Source organism: Lissotriton vulgaris, chromosome 1_1, assembly GCF_964263255.1.
Source record: "Lissotriton vulgaris chromosome 1_1, aLisVul1.2, whole genome shotgun sequence".
In the NCBI taxonomy this organism is placed as follows: domain Eukaryota; kingdom Metazoa; phylum Chordata; class Amphibia; order Caudata; family Salamandridae; genus Lissotriton; species Lissotriton vulgaris.
The window spans coordinates 1636816432-1636844183 of NC_141685.1; the positions used below are offsets into that span (position 1 = coordinate 1636816432).

Genomic DNA, 27752 nt, shown 5'->3' on the forward strand with positions numbered 1-27752 from the left:
TATTCATATTTTCAGGCCCCTGAGGAAGAGTCCAACAAGGACTCGAAATGCATCGGGCTACATCAACTACACGTTGTCAAGAAAGATTCCGTTGATATATTGAAATTATGAAATGTTTTGTTTTTTGAACATATGTTTGAATTTATTGAAAATGAATTGATGATTAAATATCATACTTTCAAATTAGAATGGTGAATTTGGTTATATGATAAATTCATATTTGAAAGAAGTGAAATGAAAATTAAAATGATGATATTTCTAGTGTGATTCACTAGTAGCAACAGTGCGCAGGGGTTGAGAGGTTCATCCACTCAAGTTAGGTTGGTAGTTTAGCAGGCACGGAAGCAGGACAAACGTGCCACCACTGCAGCACGCATGTGAAAAAATAAGAGGATTAAAACTATATTTTCGTTAAAAGAAGGAGTGCCTTCCCTTTCATTATCTCATGGATGGAGGGGATGCCTCGAAGGGGAGGGAGTAGCCCCTTCGGACAATCTGCAGCACCCACCTGTCCGAAGTGACTGTATGCCAGTGGGAGAGGTGATGGCGAACCCTGCCTCCCACAGGCGTCACATGGGCCTGAAAACTCGGACTAGGAAGGTTTTGAGGCAGGTGCTGTTGAGGGAGGTGTGGACTGGCCTCGCCGCTGGCCCCAACTGCCGCCACGACGGTTTCCACGTCCGCCACCGCGCTGGACATTTTGCGGTGTGTGGCTGACGGTACGTGGTGGGGCGCCCCTTCCGTGGCCACGAAAGGAGCGAAAGGCACCAGTTTGCTGGCGTGGGGCCGTAAGGCCCAAGGACTTGGCCGTAGCCCTGGAGTCCTTGAAACGTTCCAGCGCATGGTCTGCCTTGTCGCCGAAGAGGCGACGGCCATCAAACGGCATGTCCAGGAGTGTAGCCTGGACATCGGCCGAGAAGTTGGCGGACCTCAAACAGGCGTGGCGTCGAACCGCCACTGTCGTTGCCATCGCCCTGCCCAGTGAGTCCGTTGTATCCAGCCCACACCGGATAGAAAAGCGTGCTGCATCTCGGCCGTCCGCAAGGGCTTGGCTGAGTTTAGCCTGGACCTCCTCCGGGCATCTAGGCAGCACCTCCGCAACCGTGTCCCACAGAGTGTGGGTGTAGCGGCCCAAGAGACAGGCGGTGTTCACAGACCGCAGCCCTAAGCTTACAGACGAGAAAACCTTCTTCCCGAACTGTTCATATCTCTTGGATTCCCTGTCGGGTGGGGCCGACGGGAATGCGGTTTGGGAGTTTGAGGCCTGGATGACCAGACTCTCGGGGGTGGAATGGGTGGACAAAAAGCATAGGTCGCCCGGTGACGGGCGGTAGCGTCTGGCCACGTTCCTATCCACAGGGGGGCCTGTGGCGGGCTTGGACCAAGTGCCCAGAAGAACGTCACATAAGGCCTCATTGAACGGCAGGAGGGGCTCCGCGGAGCCTGACTGCGGTTTGAGGACCTCAGTGAGGAGATTAGTCCTCACGGCCGCGACGGGGAGCTGAAGGTTTAAGGTCTTAGCTGCCTTCGTCAACACTACGCTGTAAGCAGAACCCGCCTCCGAAGCCACAGTCGGGGGCGATGTAAATCCAGTGTCTGGCGAAGTGTCAACACCACTGGCCTCCCCAAGCTCATATGTCCAGTCCTGCTGCGACTGGCAATCACGTGCCAGAGGGTCCTCGGACCCCTCCCAATGCTCCTCGTCACCTGTGTCCTGGAGACCAGGATTAGCAGCCAGGGCCTCCTCGTGGAGATAAAAATCTCCAAAGGCCGACAGAATCGGCGCCCAGCTGCGCCCTTCCGACGCCTGAGTAGGACCGTAGGAGACATTGGGGGCGGCAACCACATCGGCTGCCGGGGACGACACCTGAAGGGACGGCGCCGGCGAGGTCGTAAGGTCGACCGGCGAGGTCCCGGATCCGGAGTCGGATCCAGCGAGGTCTTGCGGCGCCGAGACCGAAGTCGCCAGCGGCGTGGGGGCCGAAGCACCCGACCCGGAAGGACCTCCAGACGGAACCGATCGGCCCGAAGGCGCCACGGGAACCGACTGAGGAGGGAGGGCCCTCATGGCCATGAGGTACCCCTCGACCTCCTCCGGCGTCGCGCCGTGCCCAGGGACCCGAAGGTGTTGGGCAGGCGGCGACGCTTGCAACTCCCGCGGAGCCGCGTGGGCGGTGTCGCCCGAGTCCCCGTCCGCATCGTGCGAGCGTCGGGGCGGGTCGGAGGTTTGATGACGTCGCTCCGACCTCTCATGCCTCTTACCTGAGGACTTGGAACCAGACGATCGGTGTCCACTTCCGGAGCGTCTATGACTCCGACCTCGCGACCTGTCCCTCGACCTCCCGTGGGACCGGGACCGGGACCTGGAGCGGCGCGGGCCGACTGCCTCAGCTCGAGACGCTTGCGGGACCGCTCCCGCCTAGCCTTCGACGTCAGGGCCCGGCAGTCGGAGCAGGATCGATCGTCGTGGTCGAGGCCTAAGCACTTCAGGCACCGGCGATGGGGGCCCGTGACCGACATGAGTCGACCGCACTTCGAACAAGGCTTGAACCCGGGCATCCCTGGCACCGATAGTCGAGTAATCGACAAAAAGAGAGAGATCAAAAGGATCAAAAATTTTCAGTCAAAAATTGACTGGGGGTAGAGCTTCTTCCGGATCTGCGCTAGCTGGCGCAGAAAAAAAACTGACGTCAGCGCTCATGGGCGCCGTCTAAGTACTCCGACGACGTCATCCCGGCGCTCACGACGCCGACGACGGACGCGGAGCCGCAGACGACACCTACCGGCACGCAGGGGTATTGCTACGCAAACGTTTCCGGATCCAGTCTGACGCCTGGGGATATTCTAAGGTAAGGAATCTATCACTAACGTGTCTCTTTCAGATATGGTGCGTTTGTGCACTGCCCGCCCCTTTTTAGCGCCCACGAAACCAACAAAGAGCTGGTCGTCCACCCGGAACTGGAGTGTACGGTCCAAATAAAATGAGCACACGTTTTGGGTCCAGACGGTGGAGCCTCTCTTCCTCTTTTGAGGGATGCGAAGGTGGAAAGAAGGTGGGCAAGGTGATGGACTGCCCGATGTGGAAGGCTGTAACAACCTTGGGCAGGAAAGAGGGACGTGTTTTGAAGACCACTTTGTCCGGATGGACAGAAAAGAAAGGAGGCTTAGAAGAGCCTGGAGCTCGCTCACCCTCCTGGCAGAGGTGATGGCAACCAGGAATGCAGTCTTAAGAGGAAGAAGACGGAGAGGAAAATTGTGAAGTGGCTCAAAGGGAGCGCACATCAAATAAGTTAGAACAAGGTTCAAGTCCCACTGAGGCATCACAAAAGAAACAGGAGGAAACATGTGAGTGATGCCCTTCAAGAATCTATTTACAACGGGGAACTTGAAAAGAGAAGGCTGATCAGGAAGCCTTAAGAAGGCTGAAATGGCAGAGAGGTAGCCTTTGATAATGCCCAGAGCAGAGCCCTGCTGGGCAAGTCAAAGGATAAAGAGGAGAACCTCTGAAAGAGGGGCAGAAAGGGGATCCACAGCCTTTGCTGTGCACCATGCCACAAATCTGTTCCACCTGCAGGCATATACAGTTTTTGTGGAGAGACGCCTGGCTGCCAGAATGACATTACAGACTTAAGAAGGCAAGTCAAATGGCCTCAACTGCAGCCGCTTAATCTCCACGCATGGAGGTGGAGGCTGGACAGGTTCGGGTGGAGGACCGTCCCCTGCTGCTGCGACAGAAGGTCCTACTGAAGAGGCAGACTAATTGGGGGATCGACTGACATGCTGAGTAGCTTGGGATACCAGTATCTTCGTGCCCTTTCCGGAGCCACAAGGATGACTTGGGCCCGGTCACGCCTGATCTTCTTCAGCACTCTGGGCAGAAGTGGTATAGGCGGAAAGGCGTACAACAGACTGCAACTTCACTCGCGAAGAAAAGCGTCGCCGAGCGAGTGCCGCCTTGGAAATATCAACGCGCAGAACTGAGAACATTGCGCGTTTGCTTCTGTGGCGAATAGATCTAACCAAGGCTCTTCCCACTGCCGAAAGATACCTTGCGCCACGTCAGAGTTCAGACGCCATTCATGATCCATCATGCACCGACGGCTGAGTTTGTCCGCCCTGGCGTTCAGGTAACCTGCCAAGTGTTGAACCACCAGGGTGAGGGCCCGGTGTTCCAGTCATTGCCAGAGGCGGAGAGCCTCCTGGCAAAGGGTCCGCGACCCCACTCGCCCTGTTTGTTGCAGTACCACATGGCGGTGGTGTTGTTCGTGAACACCTGCACCTCACTTCCCCAGACAGAGGGAAGGAATGCCTTCAGTGCAAGCCGGATCGCCCGCAGCTCCAGAAGACTGATGTGGAGCCAGGACTGCGCCGGAGACCAGAGGCCTCTGATCTCCGCCTCTCCCATGTGGCCCGCCCAGCCCAGGAGGGACGCATCCGTCACAACTACGTGCTCCGGTTGGTGTAGGGAGAGGGGTTTGCCGCTGACCCAATCGTGTTCCGTGAGCCACCACTGCAACTGTCTCGCAGTGCCCTACGAGATCAGGACATGGTCAGACAAGTTGCCCCGATGCTGGGCCCACTGAAACTTCAGGTCCAACTGCAGAGCCCGCATCCGCCACCTGGCGTGATGCACCAGAAGGATGCAGGAGGCCATCAGCCTCAGCGTCAACCTGACCGAGACCCAGGATAAAGGCTGAAAGATCGTAATCAGAGCCTGAATATCCCGAACCCGCTGTTCGGGAGGATAAACCCGAAACTGAGCAGAGTCTAGAACCGCTCAGATGAAAAGGAGCTTCTGAGAGGGATACAGGTGCGACTTCGGCACATTGATGGAGAACCCCAGCAGGTCGGCCGTATTCTGGAGGTGGCTGACGACTGTCTGAGGCGAGCCCGCCTTCAACAACCAGTCGTCGAGGTAGAGGAAGACAAACCACTAACCTGCGCAGATGAGCCTCGACCACCGCCATCACTTTCGTGAACACCCGTGGGGAGCTGGTTAAGGCCGAAGGGGAGCACGGTAAACTGAAAGTGCTTGTGGCCTACCGTGAACCGCAGGTAACGCTGGTGGGCCGGCAGGACAGGGATGTGAAAATAAGTGTCCTGCAAGTCCAACGCTACCATCCAGTCTCCCGGGTTCAGGGCAGCTAAGACCTGGGCGAGAGTCAGCATCTTTAACTTCTCCTTCCGGAGGAAGCCGTTGACGTTCCGCAGGTCCAAGATAGGGCGTAGGCCCCCTTTGCCCTTCTTGGGAATCAGAAAGTAGTGGGAGTAACAACCAAACACTACTTCTGGCCCAGGAACGTGCTCGATGGCCCCCTTGAGCAAGTGGGCCGCAATTTCCTCTTGCAGAAGTTTCAAGTGATCCCCGACACATGGTGGTTCTGCAGTGGCATTGCTGGAGGGGTCGCCTCGAAGGGGAGGGAGTAGCCCCTTCGGACGATTTGCAGCACCCACCTGTCTAAGGTGACTGAGCGCCAGTGGAGGAGGTGATGGCGAACCCTGCCCCCCACTGGCATCAAATTGGCCTGAAAGCTCGGACTAGGAAGGCCTTGAAGTGGATGCTGCGGGGGTGGTTGTGGACTGGCCGTGCCGTTGTCCCCTGTTACCGCCATGACGGTAACCACGCCCGCATCCGCGCTGAATGGTAGTCTGCGGCCTGTGGCTGGCAGGACGTGTGGGGGCGCCCCTTCCGTGGCCACGAAAGGAGCGCTGGGCAGAAGATTGCTGGCGGGGGCCGACAGGCTCCAAGGACTTGGCCATAGCCCTGGAGTCCTTAAAGCATTCCAGCGCACTATTTGCCTTGCCACCGAAGAGGTGGCTGCCATCGAACGGCATGTCCATAAGGGTGTTCTGGACATTGACTGAGAAGTTGGCGGACCTCAGCCAGGCGTGGACATCGCTCTCCCTAGCGAGTCCGTGGTATCCAGTCCACATCTTATTGAATACCGCGCTGCGTCTCGTCCCTCCGCGAGGGCTTGAGCGAGCGTCACCCGGGCTCCCTTTGGGGACTCAGGCAGCACGGCTGCAACCGTATCCCACAGGGAGTGGGTGTAACAGCCCAAGAGGCACGCAGTGTTGACCGACCGCAACCCCAAACTAAGGGAGGAGAAAATCTTCTTGACTAATTGCTCATGCCTCTTGGATTCCCGATCTGGAGATGCGGTCGAGAATGCGGATTGGGAAGTAGAGGCCTGGATAACCAGTCTCTCAGGGGTGGGGTGGGTGGACAAGAAACTAGGGTCGCCAGGAGCAGGGCGGTGGCGCCTAGCGACGTTCCTATCTACAGGCGGACCTGTAGTGGGCCTGGACCAAGTGCCCAACAGGACGTCCGCGAGAGCCTCATTAAATGGCAGTAGAGGCTCTGGGGAGCTTACCTGCGGTTTAAGGACCTCTGTGAGGATGATAGACCTCACCGTTGCGACAGGGAGCTCAAGAGCCAAGGCCTTGGCCGCCCTCATCAGCACCACACTATAAGTAGCCCCCTTCTCTGTAGCCACGGTAGGAGGAGAGACAAAACCAGTGTCTGGGAAGGTATCCAGCCAACTGGCCTCCCCTAGTTCCAGTGTTCAGTCCTGAAATGACTGGCACTCACGTGCCAGAGGGTCCTCAGACCCCTCCCAGCCTCCCTCATCGTCCATCTCCTGATATTCAGTGGTAAAGGATGGACCAAGATCTTCGAAGAATTCCTCTTCGGCCGGCGCCGAATGCGGCGTCGAGCGACGCTGCTCCGGCGTCGGATCCGGACCGAGGGTTGGCCCAGGGGCGGCGTCGTATGAGGACGGCGCCGGGGATGGCACCCTAGTGGTAGACGCCGGCGGGGTCGTAAGGTCGACCAGCGGCAACCCATATCCGTAACCGGATCAAGTGGGGACTTGCAGCGTCAGGACCGAAGTCGCCGGGGCAGAAGCACCCGGCCCGCTTGGGCTCATAGTCGGGGCCGCGTGGCCCGAAGGCGCCGCGGAACCCGAAAGTTAGAGTGAGCGGAGGAGATCGAGGAAGGACTCGATCTCCAGCGTCGTGTTCTGCCCAGGGACCGGCGGGAATGAAGAAGGCTGCGACGTCTGCGGCTCCGGTGGAGCCGCGTGGGCGGTGTCACCCGAAACCCCAGCTGCGTCGCGCGAGCGTCGAGGGGGGGTGGGGTCAGAAAAGCGTTGTCGCCTCTTCGACTTCTTGTGCCTCTGACCTGAGGATTTGGAGCCCGACGGGTGGTGGCGACTCGTCGAGCTATGATGACTCCGGCCCCGTGACCGGTCCCTCGATCTCCTTCCGGACCGGGACCTCGAACAGTGCGGGGTCGAAAAAGCTTAGTCAAAAAGTGACTAAAGGGTACCACTTTCACCGGACCTGCGCTTGCTGGTGCGGAAAAAAGAAGAACTGACGTCAGAGCGTGTGGGCAGAGTCTAAGTACTCCGGCGACGTCATCCCGGCGCCAACGGACGCGGAGCCGCATACGACGCCTACCGACGCGCAGGGTTACTGCAACGCAAAATTTTCCAGATCCAGTCTGACGCCTGGGGATATTGTAAGTTAAGGAATCTAATACTAACCAGTTTCTTTCAGATAGCACCACACTATAAGCAGCACCCTCCTGCGTAGCCACGGTAGGAGGGGAGACAAAGCCAGTGTCAGGTAAAGAGACAAATGGCTTCCCCTAGCTCGTCTGTCCAGTCCTGAAATGACTAACACGCCCGTGTCAGAGGGTCCTCAGACTCCTCCCAGCCACCCTCTCTCTCCATCTCATGAAAATCAGGTGCCAAGGATGGAGCTGGATCATAGAAGAATTGCTCTTCTGCCGGCGTCTAATGCGTCGTCGAGTGACGCCGGATCCGAACCGAGGGAAGAACCAGGAACGGCGCAGTCCTGGGACGTTGCCGGGGGCGACACCCTTGGTGTCTACGCCGGCGGGGTCGTAAGGTCGACCAGCGGTGACCCAGATCCGGATTCGGCAGGGCCCTGTGGCGCCGGGAGCGAAGTCGCTGATGGCGCCGAGGCCGAAGCACCCGGCCCGCTTGGGCTCCCAGCCGGGACCGTTGGGCCCGAAGGCGCCGCGGAACCTGACTGAGGAGAGAGCGACCTCATGGCCATGAGGAAGGCATCAATCTCCTCCGGAGTCGCGTTCGGCCCAGGGACCAGCGGGTATGGAGCAGGCGGTGTCGCACGAACCACCGGCCGCATCACGCGAGCGTCCGGGGGGGAAGGGGGTGAGTCAGAAGAGCGATGTCTCCTCTTCGACTTCTTCTGCATCTTACCGGAGGACTTGGAGCCTGCCGAATGGTGACGACTCGCCGAGCTTCGACGACTGTGGCCCCGCGACTGGTCCCTTGACCCTCTCCTGGACCGGGACCGTGAGTGGCACGGGGCTGACTGCTGGATCTCGAGGCGCTTACAGGACCGCTCCCACCTAGCCTTCGACGTCAGAGCCCGGCAGTCGGGGCAAGACTTGTTGTCATGGTTGGTACAGGGCTTGAAGCCGGTCATCCCTACCGGCACCGAGTCACGTAAAGACTCGAAGAGAGATCAAAAAGGATCGAAAGGAAAGTTTTTTCAAAAAGTGACTAAAGTACAGCTTTTTCCCGATCTTCTCTTGCCGGCGCAGAAAAAAGAAGAACTGACGTCAGACCGCGAGGGTGGCGTCTAAGTACTCCGACGGCGTCATCACAGCGCCAACGACGCAGACGACGGACGCGGAGCCGCAGACGACACCTACTGACGCGCAAGGGGACTGCTACGCAAAACTTTCCGGATCCAGTCTGACGCGTAGGGATCTTCTAAGGTAAGGAATCTAACACTAACCTGTTTCTTTCAGATACATCGTTAACGAAGGTAAGTAACTCATACATCTGATGGACTACTAGCCGCAGATTCCTTAACGTAGAATAGATACCCTAGCCATGCCCAAGGTGAAGGAGGGTGTAAGAGAGTAGGGTCTGCAATCCTATGGTCACCCCAGATTTTTGCTTCACTGGTTTACGACTTTCCCTGGCTGTGGGCCTGCTAATCAGACCCACAGCCTAGCTGTTCTCTCTCTAAATTAACACTCATGTACTTTAGATGCATTTACCAATTGGTATTGGGTCACTCTTGTAAGTCCTTGTACAGTGTACCATAGGTACCCAGGGCATAATTGCACCCAAGGCCTACCATGGGCTGCAGCATGTATTATGCCACCCCTGGCTGGCCATCTAAACAGACACAGCTGGCTGGTAACACAGCTGGGGCAAGGTGGTGTAATCACCCTTGGCTTTAGATATAGTATACCTATATCTAACCCTAAAATGACAAAAGAAGGGAGGTCTCCTTAGTAGTACAATTTGGGACAAGGAGGATTGACTAAAAGGAAAAGTCCCGGTATTCAGTCTTTGAAAGGACCTCTTGTATACACCCCTCAAAACTCAAGAACCCAAAATTCATAACAACCACACAATCAAAAGATATACAATTTTACACATAGAGTAAAAACAATGAATTAAAAAAATATATTTTTTTTAAAAATTGAACAATTTATTACAAATAATTAAATTGAATGTTTGGTAACAGCAACACAGTGCCATTCATTAAAATTTTTAAAATGTACCAATACACATGAAGAACATTTAAAATTACAAAGTTCAAAGTTGTCGACGCAGCGTTTCGGTTTATTACGATATCACCTTCATCAGGACAAGATTCTATTTAGAAAAAACGTACAGTTAGAAACGAGCATTAATCTTTGGAAAAACTTTCTTTTTCATATTTTAAGGCACAAGTATGTACTAACATATTTTTAGGTTGTACCACACAGTATTTTCTACACATTTATACAATCCTGTTTTTTTATAGTTATGGTGGTTGAGTTACGTGGGGTTATACTTTTGGGCTCGAATAAGAGTGACCTGTGTCACTCTGTGGTAGCATATAAAGATGATTTATTGTGCATACCTACGATAGTTTGTTCAGCCTCTCGTTTAAATTAGAGGTTTTTTTTGTTTGTGATGCCTCAAAGGATAGAGGCTCTGTTCTGACAATTATGCCACAGTTTCCTTGCTGGAGGGAAGATAAATTAACAAAAACATCTATTAATTAAATGGCCGTTTTTTTCTATTTCGGCTTTTTACTTTACTTTAGGTGGCCTAGGTTTTTAGCTTGCCCACTCATTCGGTGTTACCTTTGAATTTCAGGTGCTATGTGGTAAGGATGAGACCGGAGGGGGGCCACCGTATTGTTTTAGATGTATCACTATAGGGAGACACGTATATACATTAGGGTCTTTCAGGTGGTTCAATATTCGCACTCTTTCATATCTCTAGATTATGAGGCCTTACTAACCTATTATATTGCGTGTTTGTTCGTCGGGTGTTAGTCATTCACAGCCAAAAGTCCGCAGATGTCTGTAACATCAAATTAAATATCTGATGTTTAAATATTTCGAGATGTTAAGGCCCCTAAATGGTCTCATGAATCCCCGAATCACCGAATGAGTGGGCAAGCTAAAAACCTAGGCCACCTAAAGTAAAGTAAAAAGCTGAAAATGAAAAAACGGCCATTTAATTAATAGATGTTTTTGTTAATTTATCTTCCCCCCAGCAAGGAAACTGTGGCATAATTGTCAGAACAGAGCCATTAACCTTTGAGGCATCACGAACAAAAAAAAAAAACCTCTAATTTAAACGAGAGGCTAACAAACTATCGTAGGTATGCACAATGAATCATCTTTATATACTACCACAGAGTGACACAGGTCACTCTTATTCGAGCCCAAAAGTATAACCCCACGTAACTCAACCACCATAACTATAAAAAACAGGATTGTATAAATGTGTAGAAAATACTGTGCGGTACAACCTAAAAATATGTTAGTACATACTTGTGCCTTAAAACATGAAAAAGAAAGTTTTTCCAAAGATTAATGCTTGTTTCTAACTGTACGTTTTTTCTAAATAGAATCTTGTCCTGATGAAGGCGATATCGTAATAAACTGAAAAGATGCGTCAACAACTTTGAACTTTGTAATTTTAAATGTTCTTCATGTGTATTGGCACATTTTTACATTTTTAATGAATGGCACTGCATTGCTGTTATCAAACATTCAATTTAATTATTTGTAATAAATTGTTCCATTTAAAAAAAAACTTTTTTGAATTCATAGTTTTTACTCTATGTTTAAAATTGTATATCTTTTGATAGTGTGGTTGTCATCAATGTTGGGTTCTTGAGTTATGAGGGGTGTATACAAGAGGTCCTTTCAAGGACTGAATACCGGGACTTTTTAAGTTCTTTAACCCTAAAATGGACACATGGACCTATGGCAGGCCTTATCAATCCTGAAGGCAGAGTGCTTGGAATTATGTGAGATGGTGCTCTAGCATGAGCTGAGCCGGTCTGCAGCTTTCAGAACCATGTCCTTATAGCTGTTCCATGATAACGCTATAACATATACTCTTAAGTGCATTATAATCCTCGCGGTTATTGCTAACTTTGGCATAGCATTATCAAAACATGTCGTGTAAGGTGTCATACGCTTTGGAATACTACCCCCTCGCCAGTTCTGGCGACGGGGGTAGCATTCCACTCTTCTAGAGGGATAAGACATGTATGTAACTCGAACCCCGGTTAAAGTTAACCCGAGCCTCAGAATCACAAAATGGATGCTGCTGCCACAGACACAAGTCTGACCTCCTGCTGCTGGGAGTCCTTCCAGCAACGGAGGCCTGGACAAAGGATTTCCTGCTTAGGTAGGTGCTAGCACCACCCCAGACAGGGGTGTATCCAGATAGGCAGGGCTGAAAAGAATGAGACATGCCTGGGGCACACAAGGTGGCCCTGTGCATACCCCGGTTCAAACCAGTTGCTGGGGCACTCCAGCTCCAGCTCTGGCGCGAAACCGGACAAAGGATAGGGGCTGTAACCACCCCCCTTCCTGGTCCCACCTATGGGAGGGACCTAGTCACAGTACAGCCCCCTTTAGCAGAATAAAGGTAGGAGCTGGTCCCATTCCAAATTATATTATCCTGAATTGAAACTACAAAGAAGAAACTCTGGACTTCGACGTTCTGCTCCACAGAAGACTGAAGAAAATATACCTTGTGCCAAGGAGTGACCACCCTGCATCTGCAGGCACCATCAAGCGTCCTAGCCGTTCACTTTGTCGTCCTTCCTGGTGGAACCAGACTTCAGAGCCCGACGAGACCCGGACTTCCAGACCTCTCCGACCTCTACCTACATCTGCAGCACAGCTGAGATCCGTGGGTGTGACAAGACAGGTGGGACCGGCCATCTTGGAGAAACTGCACTTCGCTTCCAGCACGACTTCAGAGGCATCCTCGAGAAAGTGCTATGGGGATTGAGAAGCCCCAGCCCCGAGCAGCTCCTGCGCCGAAGACCAACCCTCCAGCATCCACGAGATCTGCGTGGGGCCCTATTGCTTGGTTGCTGCTTGACGCATTGTCTGGTCACTTGCCGGCTGGCTAGTGGCCTCCTAGACGACGATCCTTGAAATCTACACCGCTGGTCCGGTTGCTCCAGACTGGCCTTTGCTTCCTTCCAAAAGAGAAGCACCCCGGACCCTCCTGGTCCGCACCAGACGCCATCTTCACTCAACGCGTGGGTTGCCTTTGCCAAGGCCTGTTGACTCTGAATCCGGATCAGACACCGCCGACAGCGAGAGCCTGCGTGGGACAGCTCGTGCCTCCATCCTGGTCGTCGAAGACACCTCCTGGTCCACGTGGCTGCAGAGTCAAGCGTCCACTCTTCACCTGATCGCGACAACAGCATCTGGTAAATTCCTGGTTCCACTCCGGTCACTGGCTAGTGACTGTGAACATTGTCCCCTCTGGTTTCAGGTCTCCATCTTCCTTGATCCACCCTTGGATCACTCCGGACATCTTCCTCCTGGTCGCCTGCAGCATCTTTCTTCAAGGCTCCATTGACTTCAACGCGGAAACCCGACACACTTTCACACCTATGAACCCGCAGCCCGTGGGTGAGACAACGAGAGCATTTCGGTGCTCATAGGTAGATTGACTCTCCTAGTGCCCAGGTATCCTGTAATTTTAGTCGTAACCAGTCGAAACTGTCCTTATTCACCTATTTTGTAACTGGTTTGTGTCCATTGACTTTGTACCGCATCTCGCATGTGAGTTCACACTCTGCACACACGTCCCGTGGGCCTCCTGCTCCTTATCTAAGGTTAGGGTATTGTAGTCCGAGCGATCCTACAGCCTCTGGGCACCTTCATTTCTCCTATCGATCTACTTATACCATTTACTTAGTATATGGTTTGTCGTGCCCCTAGGGCACCATTGTAATTTGTACGACTTACTGTATTTTTCTGAAGAGTATTGTAATGTGCTTAGCTCTCTGATCTCAAAGAGTTCAGAGGTGTTTGTTAGAAATAAATTGTTTATTTTCATAACAACCTGTGTGGTGTCCTTTCATTTGGTATTCAAGGGGTTATATGTGGTAAAACAGCTGGCTTCACATGCCAAAAGAGTTTAGCCTAAGACTGCTTTGTCCATGCTACCATTAGAATAGCTGGTCTATAAGGTTGAATTACAACCAATCACCATAAGGGTTGTTTGGACTGATACAAGATGATCACTAGAACCAGTGAGCATCATATATCAGGCCAACTTCTCACAACGCAGCCATCAGGAAAGAAAAAAAGATTATTTTACGCGTCCGATATCAGATAAAAACTCATCCAAAGATCTTTTTAAAATAGTTAAGGAACTCTGCAGTCCTACAAGCCGTATGTTAAACCTGACCCCCTCACAAGAAGGATGTGACAAAATAGAAAAAATTCACACCTCCTTCTCCATTGATGGCCTGGAACAAACTAAGCGTCACATACACCCCACTCCGCTGATAAGTTGCTCCACTTTTGGCCCTTTTTCTGAGGAGGAAGTGAGCAAGGTCATGTTGGAGATTAAATCAGGCTCCCCGCTGGACCCATGCCCACATCATATTTTTTCACAACTAACCCCTGTAATCTGCCCGGTAGTGACACAAGCACTCAACCTTTCACTCAACCTAGCAGAATTCCCAGCTACCTAGATGAGTGCAGTGGTCACCCTACTAGTGAAAAAAGCCAGTGCAGACATTAACAACCCTGCCAATTATCGACCTATCTCACAGCTACCATATTTATCAAAAGTCCTAGAAAAACTGGTAAATTAACAGCTGTCAAGCTTCTTGGAGACCAACAATCTGTTGGATGTCTCCCAGACAGGCTTTAGGGCCAACAACAGCACCAAGACAACACTCTTGGCAGTGCTGGATGACATCAGAACACAGTTTGTTCAGGGCAAAACGGTTGCCCTGATACTGTTAGACCTTTCAGCGGCGTTTGATACCGTGCCCCACAATCTCCTACTAGAAACTCTGGCCGCGAAAGGGATACAGGCAAAAGCTTTAGGTTGGCTTGAATCCTTCCTGTCTGACAGATCACAATCTGTACGTTTAAGCAACTTATAGTCCAACCCCCGGAAAATCAAATATGGGGTCCCACAGGGGGCCTCTCTAAGTCCGACATTATTCAATGTATATGTATCATCCTTGGCGACCATCGGTAAAAAGTGGGGCATCAACATCTGCTCATACGCAGAGGATACCAACTAATGGTAGCGTTAAACGGCGAGGAGGACACGAAAAGCAGGTTGCTTAACTGCCTCACTAAATTGTCCAACTGGATGTATAGTCGTTGTTTGAAGCTAAATGCTGACAAATCGGAAATTCTCTTGTTCGGCGGATCTCAACATCTCTGGGACAAAACCTGGTGGCCTGCCGCCCTAGGCACACCTCCCAAGCCAACACCGACTGCAAGGAACTTAGGAATCCTCATTGATAACACCATGTCCATGAAAAACCATGTAACAACAATATGCAGCAAAGGTTTCGCACTACTAAAAATGCTAAAAAGAGTCTTCCCATGGATTCCCACTGAATGAAGAAAAATACTAGTCCAGTCACTACTCATAAGCAGGCTGGACGACGGGAATTCCCTATCTGTAGGCATGGCAGACTACCTATTCACAAAACTGCAGCTAGGTCAGAATCCGGCAGCTAAGGCAATCTGCAATAGGAAAAAGTACGACTCAGCCAAGAGCTGTCTGAGAGCCCTACATTGGCTCCCAATGAGGCAGAGAGCCTCTTTCTAAATGTTATGCATTACACATAGGGCATTGCAAAACACCGTCCCCAACATCCTAAAAAACAGGATCAATTTCCTATGCACCTAATCGGAATCTTCGCTGACGATCTACAGCAAAAGCTTCCACCATTCGAGTAAAGAGAGCCAGAATGCCTTTTCCCATCTGGCCGCTACCACTTGAAAACCATACTTTTCCCCAAATCCGACTAATTCCTCTAGACTTGTGTACTGACCCACCGCAGACCCCAACAATCTCAGCGCCGTGATATCCTGCTTAGGATGAATGCTGCGCTTTAGAAGTAACACAACATAACATAGGTCAATTGTTTGTATAAAAATATATAGTTGTTTTATTTTAGAACAACAAGGTATCAAAATATACTTTCGCAGAATATGTTACTTTAGTTAAGTACTTTTCAAATAGGCAATAGACTTTTGAATGCAATAGTTACATTTGTTGCAATAGGCAACAATTTCAAACACAATTAGTTACTTTAACACCTTGGCTGCTAGGTGTTTTCCCCTCCTGTGCTGGAAATGGCTCTTCCCCTTTATTCATGACGAGCTCAGCTCGTCATCAGCACAGCTCAACTGTGCATCATGACGAGCTGAGCTCGTCATCAGCATCGAAAGGGTTAAGGATTACTTTTCTAAACACAGGACTGGATCCTAGATTCAATCCTGGGACATCTCCTGTAAACAGTTGAGTAAAAGCGTTTTGGTTACAGTTGTGATTTTTAAGGAATATTATTGTATTTGAAGTTTTTTTTTTTAACTTTATTTTTCAGCAAAGATTAACAACATATTCCCCCCCAAAATTGGCATCGGTAGAACGAAAATACTTGTGTACATAGTTCATTGCCCCAATACGGCCCCAGCAGGTGCAGATATCATAACAAATATAATAGTCAAATCTTCGGGATGCAAAGTAAATCATAAAACTGACAGTATGGAACATTGTGCGTAGCCAGCAGGGCATTACCCAAACACCATCCCTCCCTCCCCGCCCCCAGCATCCTCACCCTCAGACCCCGACTCCCCAGGGGAGAACAATTCAGCACCAGTTGCATCTGAATCGCTGCAGACTGACCCCACAGCGCACATCATACGCCAGGCAAGCAAGTCCTCCTGCAGCCGCTCATCCATGCGTGTATGCTGCATGTGTGTCTCCTCAGCTAATGTCCATTCCCCAACATCCCGAAGCCATAGTGACATGATAGGGGCCCTCTGTCCCATCCAAGTGATAGCCACTCGTCGCCTTGACAACACCAAGAGTAGCTGCAACATTTTGTAGGATAAGTTCCTCTTTTTGGGTTTGGGGACCAGGGCCAGTAAACAATGAAGACTCGTGACCTTTCGGATGTGGTCCAAAACCGCCTTCCAGAAGTCCCCGACCAGCGGGCACTCCCAGGCCAGATGGAGAAATCGGGCTCTTACCGTACCGCATCTAGGACAGGCATCCGTTTTTTCAGCGGTGATGCGGTGTAAAGCAACTGGAGTCATGTATGTGCGGTGCACAAGATTAAAATGAATCAGTTTGAATCGTGCATTACACCACACCTTCCGATAAAGGGTCCCTATTCGCTTACGTTGTCCCGGGTCTAGGGCAACACCCAGATCCGCTTCCCATGCCGCCCAAGACGGGGATATCGGAGGGGCAGAGTCACACCTCATAGCCGCATATAACAGCGTAATCAGTTGTCGCCCCCCCCGCCACAGGACAGAAGGATATTCAGATTGTGGGACACCTGGGGCGCCTCCGGATACTGTGGCCAGGTCGCCCTCGCCACTTCCTGAAGGCCTCTATAATGGAGATACTGTGCCCTAGTGAGTCCAAAGGCCTCCGTAGCCCTCTCTAGGGCCACGAAAGAGTCGTCCGGATATAGGTCCGCCAGAGTCTCACAACCGCCCTCACGCCATTTCCGGAACGACATGTGTTCCTCCATCGACCTCACCGGCGCCAAAATCCACACCGGTAACTCCCTATGAAAGGGGGCCCGCCACAACACCCTCTCCACAAGTCGCTGCCAGATTCCCGCAGTGTGTCGAACTACATACGGCAGGGATTCGTCCGCTCCCCTGCCCCGCATCAGAGCCACCTGTAGCGTCTCATCCGCCCTGCCCGCTAGGAGTTGTAACTCTTAATTATCTGTACCCGCGAACCACCGTGTGGCTGGCAGAAGTTGGGCCGCATAATAATATAAAACGAACCTCGGGGCCTCCAGACCCCCCTCTTCCCAGCGTCGGACCACTGTGTGCAATGCAACCCTGCTGCGCCTACCCGCCCAGAGCAAGGAGGTGAGCAGCGTATTAAGCTTGCTAAATATACGAGTGGGGAGCGGGCACAGGGTATTCTGTAGGACATATAACACCCTCGGCAACATCACCATTTTTGAAAGGGCTAGTCTCCCCATTAGGGAGAGTGGGAACGTATTCCAAAAGGACACGGACTGTTGCAGGTTACTAAGCACTCGTTCGGCGTTACGGGCCAGCAACTGCTCATTTGACACGGCCACTTGGATTCCCAGGTATCGGAAGGCCTCCAGTTCCCACCTCAGGCCCAGGCGCGGGAAACCCACTCTGGGGTCCTCGCCACAGCCCGCCAGGGGAAAGATCAAGTACTTCCAGGATTAAGGCGCAGCCCAGAAGCTGCACCAAAACTGATTTAAGTGCTGCAACAGGAGCGGCAGCTATTCCCAGGGGGAGGTCAGGTAGAACAACGAGTCATCGGCGTACAGGGAGATCAAGTGCACAGTATCCCCCAGGGGACAATCTCCGCTCGGGTGACACCGCCAGGGGCTATTGTATTTTAAAAGTTGACACTTAGAAACTTTTTCACATAGAATCACCAATGTTATCCTATGGAAGGAAATTCACTTAGCATGTTAGTAGTGATATCTTCACTTTTTCTTACTCACTGATAGATCCTGGACCCAGCACTGGTGCATCTCCCAGGGTCAGGTAGGTACAGTTGTTACACCCTCAGCGGCACAGGGGCAGCCAGGTGCAGAGAGAGTAGGCCCAATGGTATTCTATGGGAGGCCTTTGGTTGGTGGCTGCTGGCATGCGGTACATGCGGCTGTGGGAGCTGGGCTCCTGGTCACTTGCTCAGGGCAAATGGGAAGTAGATTAGGACAGAGGTTGCAATCCCAGGGGGACTCGGGCGGCTGGGTGCAGGGTGCTTTTGAGCCGTCTGGCGCTCAATGTTAATCAATCGGAAAGCTGTAAGTTGAACAAAAGCTGCAGGTGCGACCACCACTTTGAGGGGTACAGTGGGATCTTGGAGGATAGGTAGGCACCCAGGAGTTGGGCACAGGGGGCCGTGGGGTGCCTGGGTGTCTTTTGACGTCAGGAAATCTTACCCTCAGCTGGTCGCTGTTGGAGGGGTCCCGGGTTGTGAGGCTGCAGGAGTCGTCAAGGAGGGTCCTTGGGCACTGGATTTCAGGTCACAATCGCCGGAGTGATGTCCTCAGGGTCTTTGTCCACTCAGGCACAGGTCGGGCATGGCGGGTTTAGAGTCAGCTGGATTCGCTGTTCCTGGCTGGCACCAGTGGTGTTGCTTTTTGAGCAGAACTACTGGCATCCCTGGAAGATGCCAGAAAAGGCAGCCCTGTCTCCTGGGAAGAACACACCAACAAATGACGGACCTCAGAAGACGATGGGACCTCAGGAGACTAATCCAGAACCCGGCGACAGCACGGTTCCGTGGAGTCCGCCATCGGCGCCTGATCAGCGCTGACTGGCGCCTGAATGGGCCTCTGTGGCGCTGGGACGACTCCTGCCACCACGTGCTCTCCAGGAGAATGAGGTGAGACAGACGTCGGACCTGCGAAGGTGCAGCGCCGAAAAGGCACCGGCTTGGCCTCGGATGGGGCAGCCGCCCGCGCAGAGGACAGAGTGACTCGGGAATGCAGCCCAGGCCCCGGCCTCCACCCGCGACTCCACTGGAGCCGGGGAGTAAGGCTCCCGGCGCCGGCTCGGTCTCTGGTGACACATCCGCCTTCTCAGAGGACTGAGCGGGAGTCAGGGACAAACCCGGAGTCCCGGGGATCTCCTGTGACCCCACAGGGAGCCCAGTAGGGATTTGCGGCAAGGCAGGGACGCTAGGTGCCGAAGAGGGGAGCCCTGAAGGACCACACCCCGACGACGCCACTCTCCTTCGACCTGGAGCCGAAACCCTCGACGTCTGGGCCAGAGCCGCCGGCAACTTCGCGGAAGTCCCTGCGCGAGGCTAGGGATCCGCAGACGTCTCAAGAGGTGGAGGAAAGGCCAAAGAAGCCTGCAGAGCTGCAGCGTAGGCTGTCATTTGGGCCCTAGGCGCCTCCGTGCCAGGAAACAGCAGGTAGGGAGGCGACAGGCGGGGGCGCACGTCCCGGGGGAGACAGCGCCTGCTGGGGAAGGAGGACAGGGCCTTGGAGACAAATTGAAGAACCTACCAGCCAGTGAGCCATGCCTAAGGAGCCTCGGCGAAAGACTATGTCGCAGACGAAACCGCAACTCCTTGCCTCCGAAGTAGGGGACGGATGCTGTGACGACACCGACCTGGACAAGCGTGCAGACAGCAACTTCTTTTGGCGCCCCTTAAGTGATTTAGGCTTAAGGTGCTGGCAGGCGTTGAAACTCTCCGAGTCGTGGTGCTCACCCAGGCACCACATGCAAATCGGCTGAGGGTCAGTCGCCAAACTGGGACGTAAAAAATGCCGAAGGCATTTGCACACCGTTCCACTGAACGCCAAGCGTGAAAACGGATAGAAGGCCTGAAAACAGGCCAGGGCATAAACTGGATCCGCATTGCACGCGGAAAAGAGAAAAAACTGACGTAGGCGCACCGGGGTAGGACTTATGTGTCCTCACTGATGTCACAAATGCGGACGTCAGGGCGGAGTCACGTGGTGCCATCCCTCTAGCGCGCAGGGATGCTGTGGGAGAAAAGTTTTCCCGGATGCAGTCTCACGCCTGGGGATAATTCTACGTAAAGCAATCTGCGAATAGTGGTCTCTATCAGATCTACCAGGGGTAGGTTGTCTAAGGAGACAAACTGAATCTCCTGAATCAGGCAGATGCCTGTGAGATAAAGAGCAATCCACTGGGAGTCCTGAATCAGGCTTGCCCCAAGTTCAATATGCCGAACAGGACTTCACAGTATGAGAGAACAGACTCTTCCCCGACTGACCTTGGTAAAGGACATCAATTAGAGGGTCAGTGGACTTTTCTACTGTAGGTAGTGGCAACATAAACACTGTCACCACTTTTCTCAACACATCTGCAAAGGTGGAACTTGCCTCCGTTGCAAGACTAAGAGGGCAAAGAAGCCCAGTGGCTGTAGAAGAATTAGCCCAGTAAACTCATCAATAGCAGATATCCAACTCTCCTTCACCTAAGATGAAATAATCTCAGAAATGGGCTGAAAAGGCTCAGGCCCCCTTGTATCACTCGTTACAAGGTGACCCTCTAAAGTCTCACCCCGAGAAGGAAGTGAAAATATCACATTCCCCTTAATTTGCTCTACTGACTCCGCACCCAACGCTGATTGACGTCATGAAGGAGACGCTTTGATTGATCTATACGGTCGAGTCCTCGAAGGGCTGTGCACCGGCGCCGTAGCAGAGTAGGCCGACGCTGACCCAGAGACTCAAATGGCCCAATGGACAATGAGGATGAACTCACCAGCGTGGCCACACATCTGCTTTGGGCCACTGGGCGCTTCCATGGAAGGTGGGGGCCCAAATATGAGATTTAGAGAGTTATAATACTCCCTCAGATGGGTCATTGATGCCCCGGCTCCTGGAAAAATAGGGAGACGCAAGGCGGAGTCGCAAACGGTCTCCTCGGCCGGTGAGCGGGAGGAGCCGGAGACACCACGCGGCAAAGTCAGGGGGGTGCTGAGACTTCAAACGCCTGAGCTAACCCTTGGATGTTTCTGAAGTACGAGGTCCTGGAGAACAGCTCCGGCTCCTGAAACGGCATCGCGAACTGACCTCCGCATGAGAAAACCGAAGCCGCAAAATCTCCAAGAACCGCCACAGATGTGCCACCAGCAACTTCATATGGCGTACCTTGAGCACCTTCGGCTTTATTCTCTGTCAGGAGTTACAATTCTTGGAGTCATGGTGTTCTCACAAACACCACATACAAATGGAATGCGGGTCTGTAACTGACATTTGTTGAGTAGAGGACCCACAAGGATTAAAGCCAAACAAGATTAGAGAAAGGCACACTGTTCCCAACATCAGAACTGTTGAAATAGGCCAGAAAAACGGCCTTAGGAACCGCTTCTTCGGATCCACGTTGCAGCATCGAAAAGAAGGAATTGACGTACGCAGATCAGAAGGGACTTCTATGTCTTCACTGACGTCACATCCAAAGTCGATGTCATCACAGAGTCATAAGGCCCCATCCCCCGGAGTGCAGAGGGACTGCTGAAAAATTTCCGGATACAGCCTGACACCTGGGGAGTATTCACAAGTTAAGGAATCTGTGGCTAGATGTCTGTCAGATAAATATCTTCACACTCCAGAAGTGTGCAGCAATGACCACCATGCATTTTGAAAAGGTTTTGGGTGCAGACTTTAGACCAAAAGGAAGGAACTTGTATTGGCAATGGTCACTTCCCACTGTAATCCTCATCGGTTTGTGGAAATAGGCATCTTGAAGACCTATAGAGCATAGCCAATCCACCTGATCGAGTTGGGGGCAAATCTGTTGCAGCTCATACTTACTGAGCTTCTCATTGCAAATCCACTTTTTCACTTTATTCAGATTTAGAATGGGTCTGAACTCATTCTTTGGTCCTTTCGTCTTCAGAAGAAAGTAACAAGAAAAAATTCCCATTCCTTTGTGAGGAACTTGAACTTTTCCACAGCCTGTTTTTGCAAGAGGATGCATACTTCTTGATCATGTCGTCCAGATGAGAAGGCAATTACTTTTTTGGTGGTACTGCTGGTGTTGGATACTTGAATCTGACAGCATCAATTGTGCAGAGTATCCAGAAAACTGGTATGAACCTTGCCTCCTTGAATTGCAGGAATAAAGGAGGACAGAAGAGACATGCTGGCCCAGGAAGAGGAGGATACCAATTGCCTTGGCTCCAGCCCTACTGGCCTGTCTCATCTACCACCTGATTTCAGTAAGAACATATGTGAGATCAGCAGCCAGCAACCCCCAGAGCCCAGAGGACCTGCCCAGCAACTTTCCGACAGACTGTCTCCCGTGAGCACCAGATTTGCTCAACCAAAGACTCACCTCCAGAATCCGGATACTGGTGTCTCTGTGATTCTGCACCACAGTGCACCCGAACCCCAACCGGCCCGAGTTTGAGTGGTCCAGCACCTCAAGGAGACCTCTCCAGCGATCCTGACCTGGGTTCTGATGATCCCCGGATTCCCTTAAACCTCAAGTCGACGCCTGCAGCCTTAACCTGAAGGGTCCCCCCGGAACGTGAACGAAGCTGGTAAGAAAACCAGATGCCCGAATACACCCCTGCAACAGACACCCACGGCCTCGGGTGGACCAATCGACGATGTCCAGGCATCCCCCCCGCAGATCCCAACATACCTCTCCAGCTTGTGGTCGCTTTCAAGGAGCCTCCCTGCCCGAGCCACCAAAATCTTACCGAAACCGAAGTCTCCATTTGAAAGCAAAGGGTTCCAGATGTCCAACTTGTAACCTGCTGCCCCAGTGTCGCTGGTGGTGCAGCTCTGGTGCTGGTCGTTGGCCCCTGCAGTGCTGATCTTAACTCCGGGAGCTTTGCTCCCACACCCGAGTAAGCTCCCACACTCTTAGTACTTAATTTAGCTTCTGCTATACCTCTGGGGACTACCTTGATTCCCCATGAAATCGGTGGAGACAACGCGCTCCGCGTTCAAGTGCACGATTGATGATCACAATCGTGAGGGCCAAAGTGTATTGTAAGAAAACCTCACTGCAGGAGGATCAAGTTCAAGCCCATTTCCCTCGACCGCTGGTATGGCTCAAGAAAGCTGCTAGAGGTCTCTACAGAACAAAGTGTCCAACAGTGGTGTGGTGACAACATGTGTTGCCCTGACGAATCTGCCGTTACTTTTGAGGCAGAGAAACATGTTAGCGATAGGTAATGGTATGCGAGGTTAGCTACCAGCCTTTTTAATTCGACAGTTCACGCCTAGAAATTAGGAATAAAAGGTTGCGAATAGGCGTGCCTGATGATTTTAATCACACTACATGGTCACTAGCAGTTCCAATGGTTCTGCTTTAGCGCACTCACACTTTTCTTTTGAGTTCTGTTTGGACACATTTTTTCTTCTTTTGAATTGAATGACTAACAGTGATGAGAAAAGGGGCCCGGTCTGGTGAGAATTTGCAAGTTACCCCGAGGGTGGTGTTCCCGTGAGGTGTCATTCTTTTCGCCACACATTTTTCTGACAGATGATTTTTTTCTGCAGAATTTGCTTTGACACATTTTCAGATACTGTTTGGTGTATGCACTGTGTAGACTGAATTTTTCTGTCTTCTTGTGGTGTTCCGTGTGATTGTTAAGAGATGGTTATCAATATACCAACTTTTCTTCCCTGTGTCTTATAAAAAATATAGTTTTAAAAAAAAAAATTGTTGGACGCATTGCAGTAGATTCCTACGAAAAAATGATAGCTAGGAGGGTACTGCCAAGGCAAACAATGATACGAGATTTTTCTGTTGCTAGGCACACTGACATGATATGCATCCATAAGACAGGGTTTCATTGGTATTGATGTGCTTTGAGTGGAGAGCAACCCTGTTCTTTCTTTTCCCTCTGAGCTCCTTTTTGTGATAGATAGTATATACAGAACCAGCTTCCTACAGTAGCTAAACTGCAAACCTTTGCAAGTCTTACTTACCTTCTATTGTGAGATCCCCGGTGTGGCATCTAGGCATACCATGCCGAGTAGTCGATGTAATCCAAAAGTAATCCAAAAATATTCCAAAAGTAATTACTGAGTAATCGAAACTGTTTTTGAACCCAATACAAACTTGTAACGATTGCAAAGTCAATCACAACTGCATTTCCTTGTAAAATCTTGCATTTGAGAGAATATTTCACTTACCCGCGCCAAGTCCTGCTTGGTTTTAAAAATAAAACATTAGTATAAAGTTTTTATACTTACCTAATTGGTCTGGATTCTGCTTCTGAGACTGTGCCATCAGTCTTGATTGAGTGAGTACAGTAAATTCTGTAACACGCTCTCTGGATAACCTTAACTGCTCAACTACACTACCTCAAAGAGAGCTGTTAGTACTTACCTAATTTAGACTCTGCTATACCTCTAGGAACTCCCTGGACTCTGTGCACACTATACCTTACTTTGGTATAGTATATACACAGTCAGCTTCCTACACTATTGCACCTTCCTAGCAGTATGAAAGCGCTCGCTGTTTTCATAGTAGTGGCATGTGTGCCACACAGATTCTTTCACGCTGAATCCAGTTTCTTGCTCTCCTTGTCAGGAGGAACTGCAGAGAAAAAGAGCTATGAGGTGATGCTTGGGAGCTACTGAGGATATCACAGAATCATGTGGCAGATCCGCGGGGAGGAACATAAGATCCTGGTCAGCAGGTCTGAATTTCTTCTGTAGACAAGAAGGTGCCGCCTTGACAGAGTGCAGGGGCAAGAAAAAATCAACTATAAGTTTAATAAGGCCTGGTACCAGAGGAAATAATGGCCTTGAGATGGACAGCTTGTACAATGTCTCAAATATTACAGATGTCAGTGGTGTAATTGCCCAAAGAAGGATGTTCAACTTGGCACCTCGAAAAGGATCCACTCAAAGGCATTCATGACATCCACAGGCTATAGCTTAACTGTAGGAGAATCTGTAAACGTAGGTGAATAATGGCCAATGGATGTGGTTGTGCGATAGGGCTTTGAAGACCTCAAATGGAATATGGCATCCCTTCTAAGTCTAGTACGAGACTCTCTGGAAGACCTGAATGGCACTGGTGACTATAATACCTTAACTTTGACCTTGAACTATGGCGAGGTCTGGCATGTGGAAAACGAGATCTGGAATGTCTTAGTGGTGGTATCACTGGTGTGGTTACTTGCAGAGGCCCAGTAGGTGTGGCTTTAGTAATTTCCTGTGGAGGAAGATACTAAGAAGGTGGCTGATGATGTGGATGAGGAGGTGGAGAAGGGGAAAACGTAATAATGAGTGGATAAGTCTGTCTGGAGGAGTAGTAATCCCTGGAGTACTCAGTCTCATTCTGATGTAAGCCAGAGTGCTTTCATACGTGAAAGCTACTTTGCCGTCTTCTTTTTAACAGTGTTCCTTGACGTTGAGCCATGTTGACTTTGGATGTCTCAATGTCAATGGCCTCCTCCTCAATTAAATGTGTGTCCTCAACACCAACCTAGCCCTTAATGACAAGCAAGCAGGTGCTGTACCTCTTCTCGAAGGCGATGTCCTTGATGCCGAACAGGGATATTGTTTCACACCTTGCCGTCTCTTTTTGGATCTGCCCCTGCGGGTGCCCGGAGAGGATGAGACGGGGGCACTGGTAGAGGGAGCAGCCTCTCTTTGCCCCCCCCCCCCCCAGATGTGACTGCACACAGCAATTTTTGTCTTTTTCGTGTTTCTGCTTGGCCACGCAGGCGAATATTCTCATGTTCTCTCAGGGTGTGACTGGAGAGGGAGATGCGGTGATGACACCTTATGGGATCATGAGAACTTGACAAACATAAGGTGCTGGTGATGGTCTGTTTTGTCCATTCTCCTGCCACAATCTGGTCAGGTCACAAAAAGATGCCAGTTTGCGCCCAAAAATATTTCCAGCCAGGAAATTACAAAAAAATACTCTTGACCCTTCAAGAAGTTGAGTGAAACACTTTTTAAAAGGTTCTGAAGTGATTTTAAGAGGGCAAAAGCCGTAGAAAAAAAGCACAGTTTAGTGCATAAAGATCTTGTCAGCAGGAGCCGAAAAAAAGAAATGGGTCCACTGACACCTAAAGGGTAAGGTGGGACACTGGACATCAGGGTGCTTCTCAAGACAAAGTATTCTATTGTCTTTTTTTACATGGCTGCAGCATAAACAGTTACATGACATTACTTTCCCTAACATTCACTTTAAAAGAAAATCAAAAGGCTTTGTGAAGGAGATTTTTTAAATGTCACTTTTCTTTCACTGTATTCTCTTCCATCTGTTAAAGTACATGACTGGAATTGGCAATATAGTGTGTTTTCAGGTTGCTAAATTAGAATTTTGTGTCACATGAACCTCCTGGCCTGTCCTACGTAAAACGAGGATACTATACAAAGTGTGACTTTGGAAAGAAAGCACCTGTACCCCCGCATGTTAGGCAGGAATGTTTCAGTGCTTTTGATTATTGATGGAGATTCCTTAAAGGAGAAGCCTTTATCCCTTTCACTGACATTACATACGGATAGCCAAGGTGTGGTCAGTGATCATGACAAGAGATTTTGCCTATCCCTGAGCGTTAACAGAACATCAATACAACTTAGTTGAAAGCTGAACCATGGTTTAAGGAGCCTTACCGGCCTATCGAATGACATGATCTCCCAAATAACTTCAGCTATATCTGGAAGGGTATAAGGTGGCAGACAGAAACAACATGTGTGAAGCAGCTGGTTTACTAGCTGCTGTCCGACTTGGCTCAGCACTTGACGAATCAGGTCTTTACGTACTTCAAAGTTCTCCTCGTGCTGAAAATTAAGCAAAAAGAAAAATCTATAAAGTAATCTAGTTTGACATTCATAAATATGCAGATCCAGCTTATTGCATAACTAGCATGTGTTTTTTGAGTCTTCTGAGCAATATAAGTCCTCACAAATCAAATATATTTCAGCAAATAAGTAACAAGATTCACTTGCAGAGACAATCCTGAGCCATTCAAAGACACTTTGTTATCCATACTAGATCCCCAGCCCCATTCCTCCTTATTAAAGCTACTTTCCGCCGGATAGAGTGGCACATAGAAGCATCATTGTACACGTAAGACCTCTCAGATAAGAAACAAGTTACTCATCTGAAACAGTCATACATCTTGAAGCTTTTCTCAATTCATATGCCACGCATATATATATCCAACATATATCCCACCATCAAGTAGCTGGAGTCGAACTGTGCTACTTTTTTTTGTTAATATCAACCTTTTTAGCATTGGAAGAGGTTGTGTCTGAAACAAGGCACCTTAAGAGAAGGCAGTTTAACAGTCATACCTTTAGATGGCTTTTAACTCGTGATTATATATAATGCAGTAAAAAATGTATTACATTCTTCCTTACAGTGTTTATCTTTAGACTACAAAGGCTGTTTTTTGTCAAAATGTTTTTAGACTGTAGAATTGTTAAATGTGTTTTCTTGAAAATATAGAGATATGATTTATCATTTAAAGTTGTTGCTATTCTTTTTGTCTTGTGGTCTGTTCCGATAGCTTCCCATCTTGAAACACAGTTGTTTTAGACTTTGAAAAATGTGTGTATGTAGTTGTAACTTGCCTGTATTCCTAGTTCTTCTCCACAAGATTCATTATTATAAGCATTGTTCCCCCACTATTTACAAACAAATATTTATAAAAGGTATCTATAATAAAGTTTTAATCTTTAAAAAGCCAACTTTAAAAAAAAAAGAAAATATTTTAACCCCTTCGCTGCGG

At 50.3% G+C, this 27752-nt stretch overlaps 1 protein-coding gene across 2 annotated transcripts in view; it reads right to left on the reverse strand.

The window, feature by feature from the left end:
- Nucleotides 1–27752, reverse strand: part of TNPO3 (transportin 3) — a 1270791-nt gene that overhangs the window by 161882 nt on the left and 1081157 nt on the right. For both annotated transcript variants that reach the window (XM_086918869.1, XM_086918868.1), the window contains exon 20: nt 26632–26799. In XM_086918869.1, coding sequence (XP_086774995.1) covers nt 26632–26799 — 168 coding nt within the window. The remainder of the gene's footprint in view (nt 1–26631; nt 26800–27752) is intronic.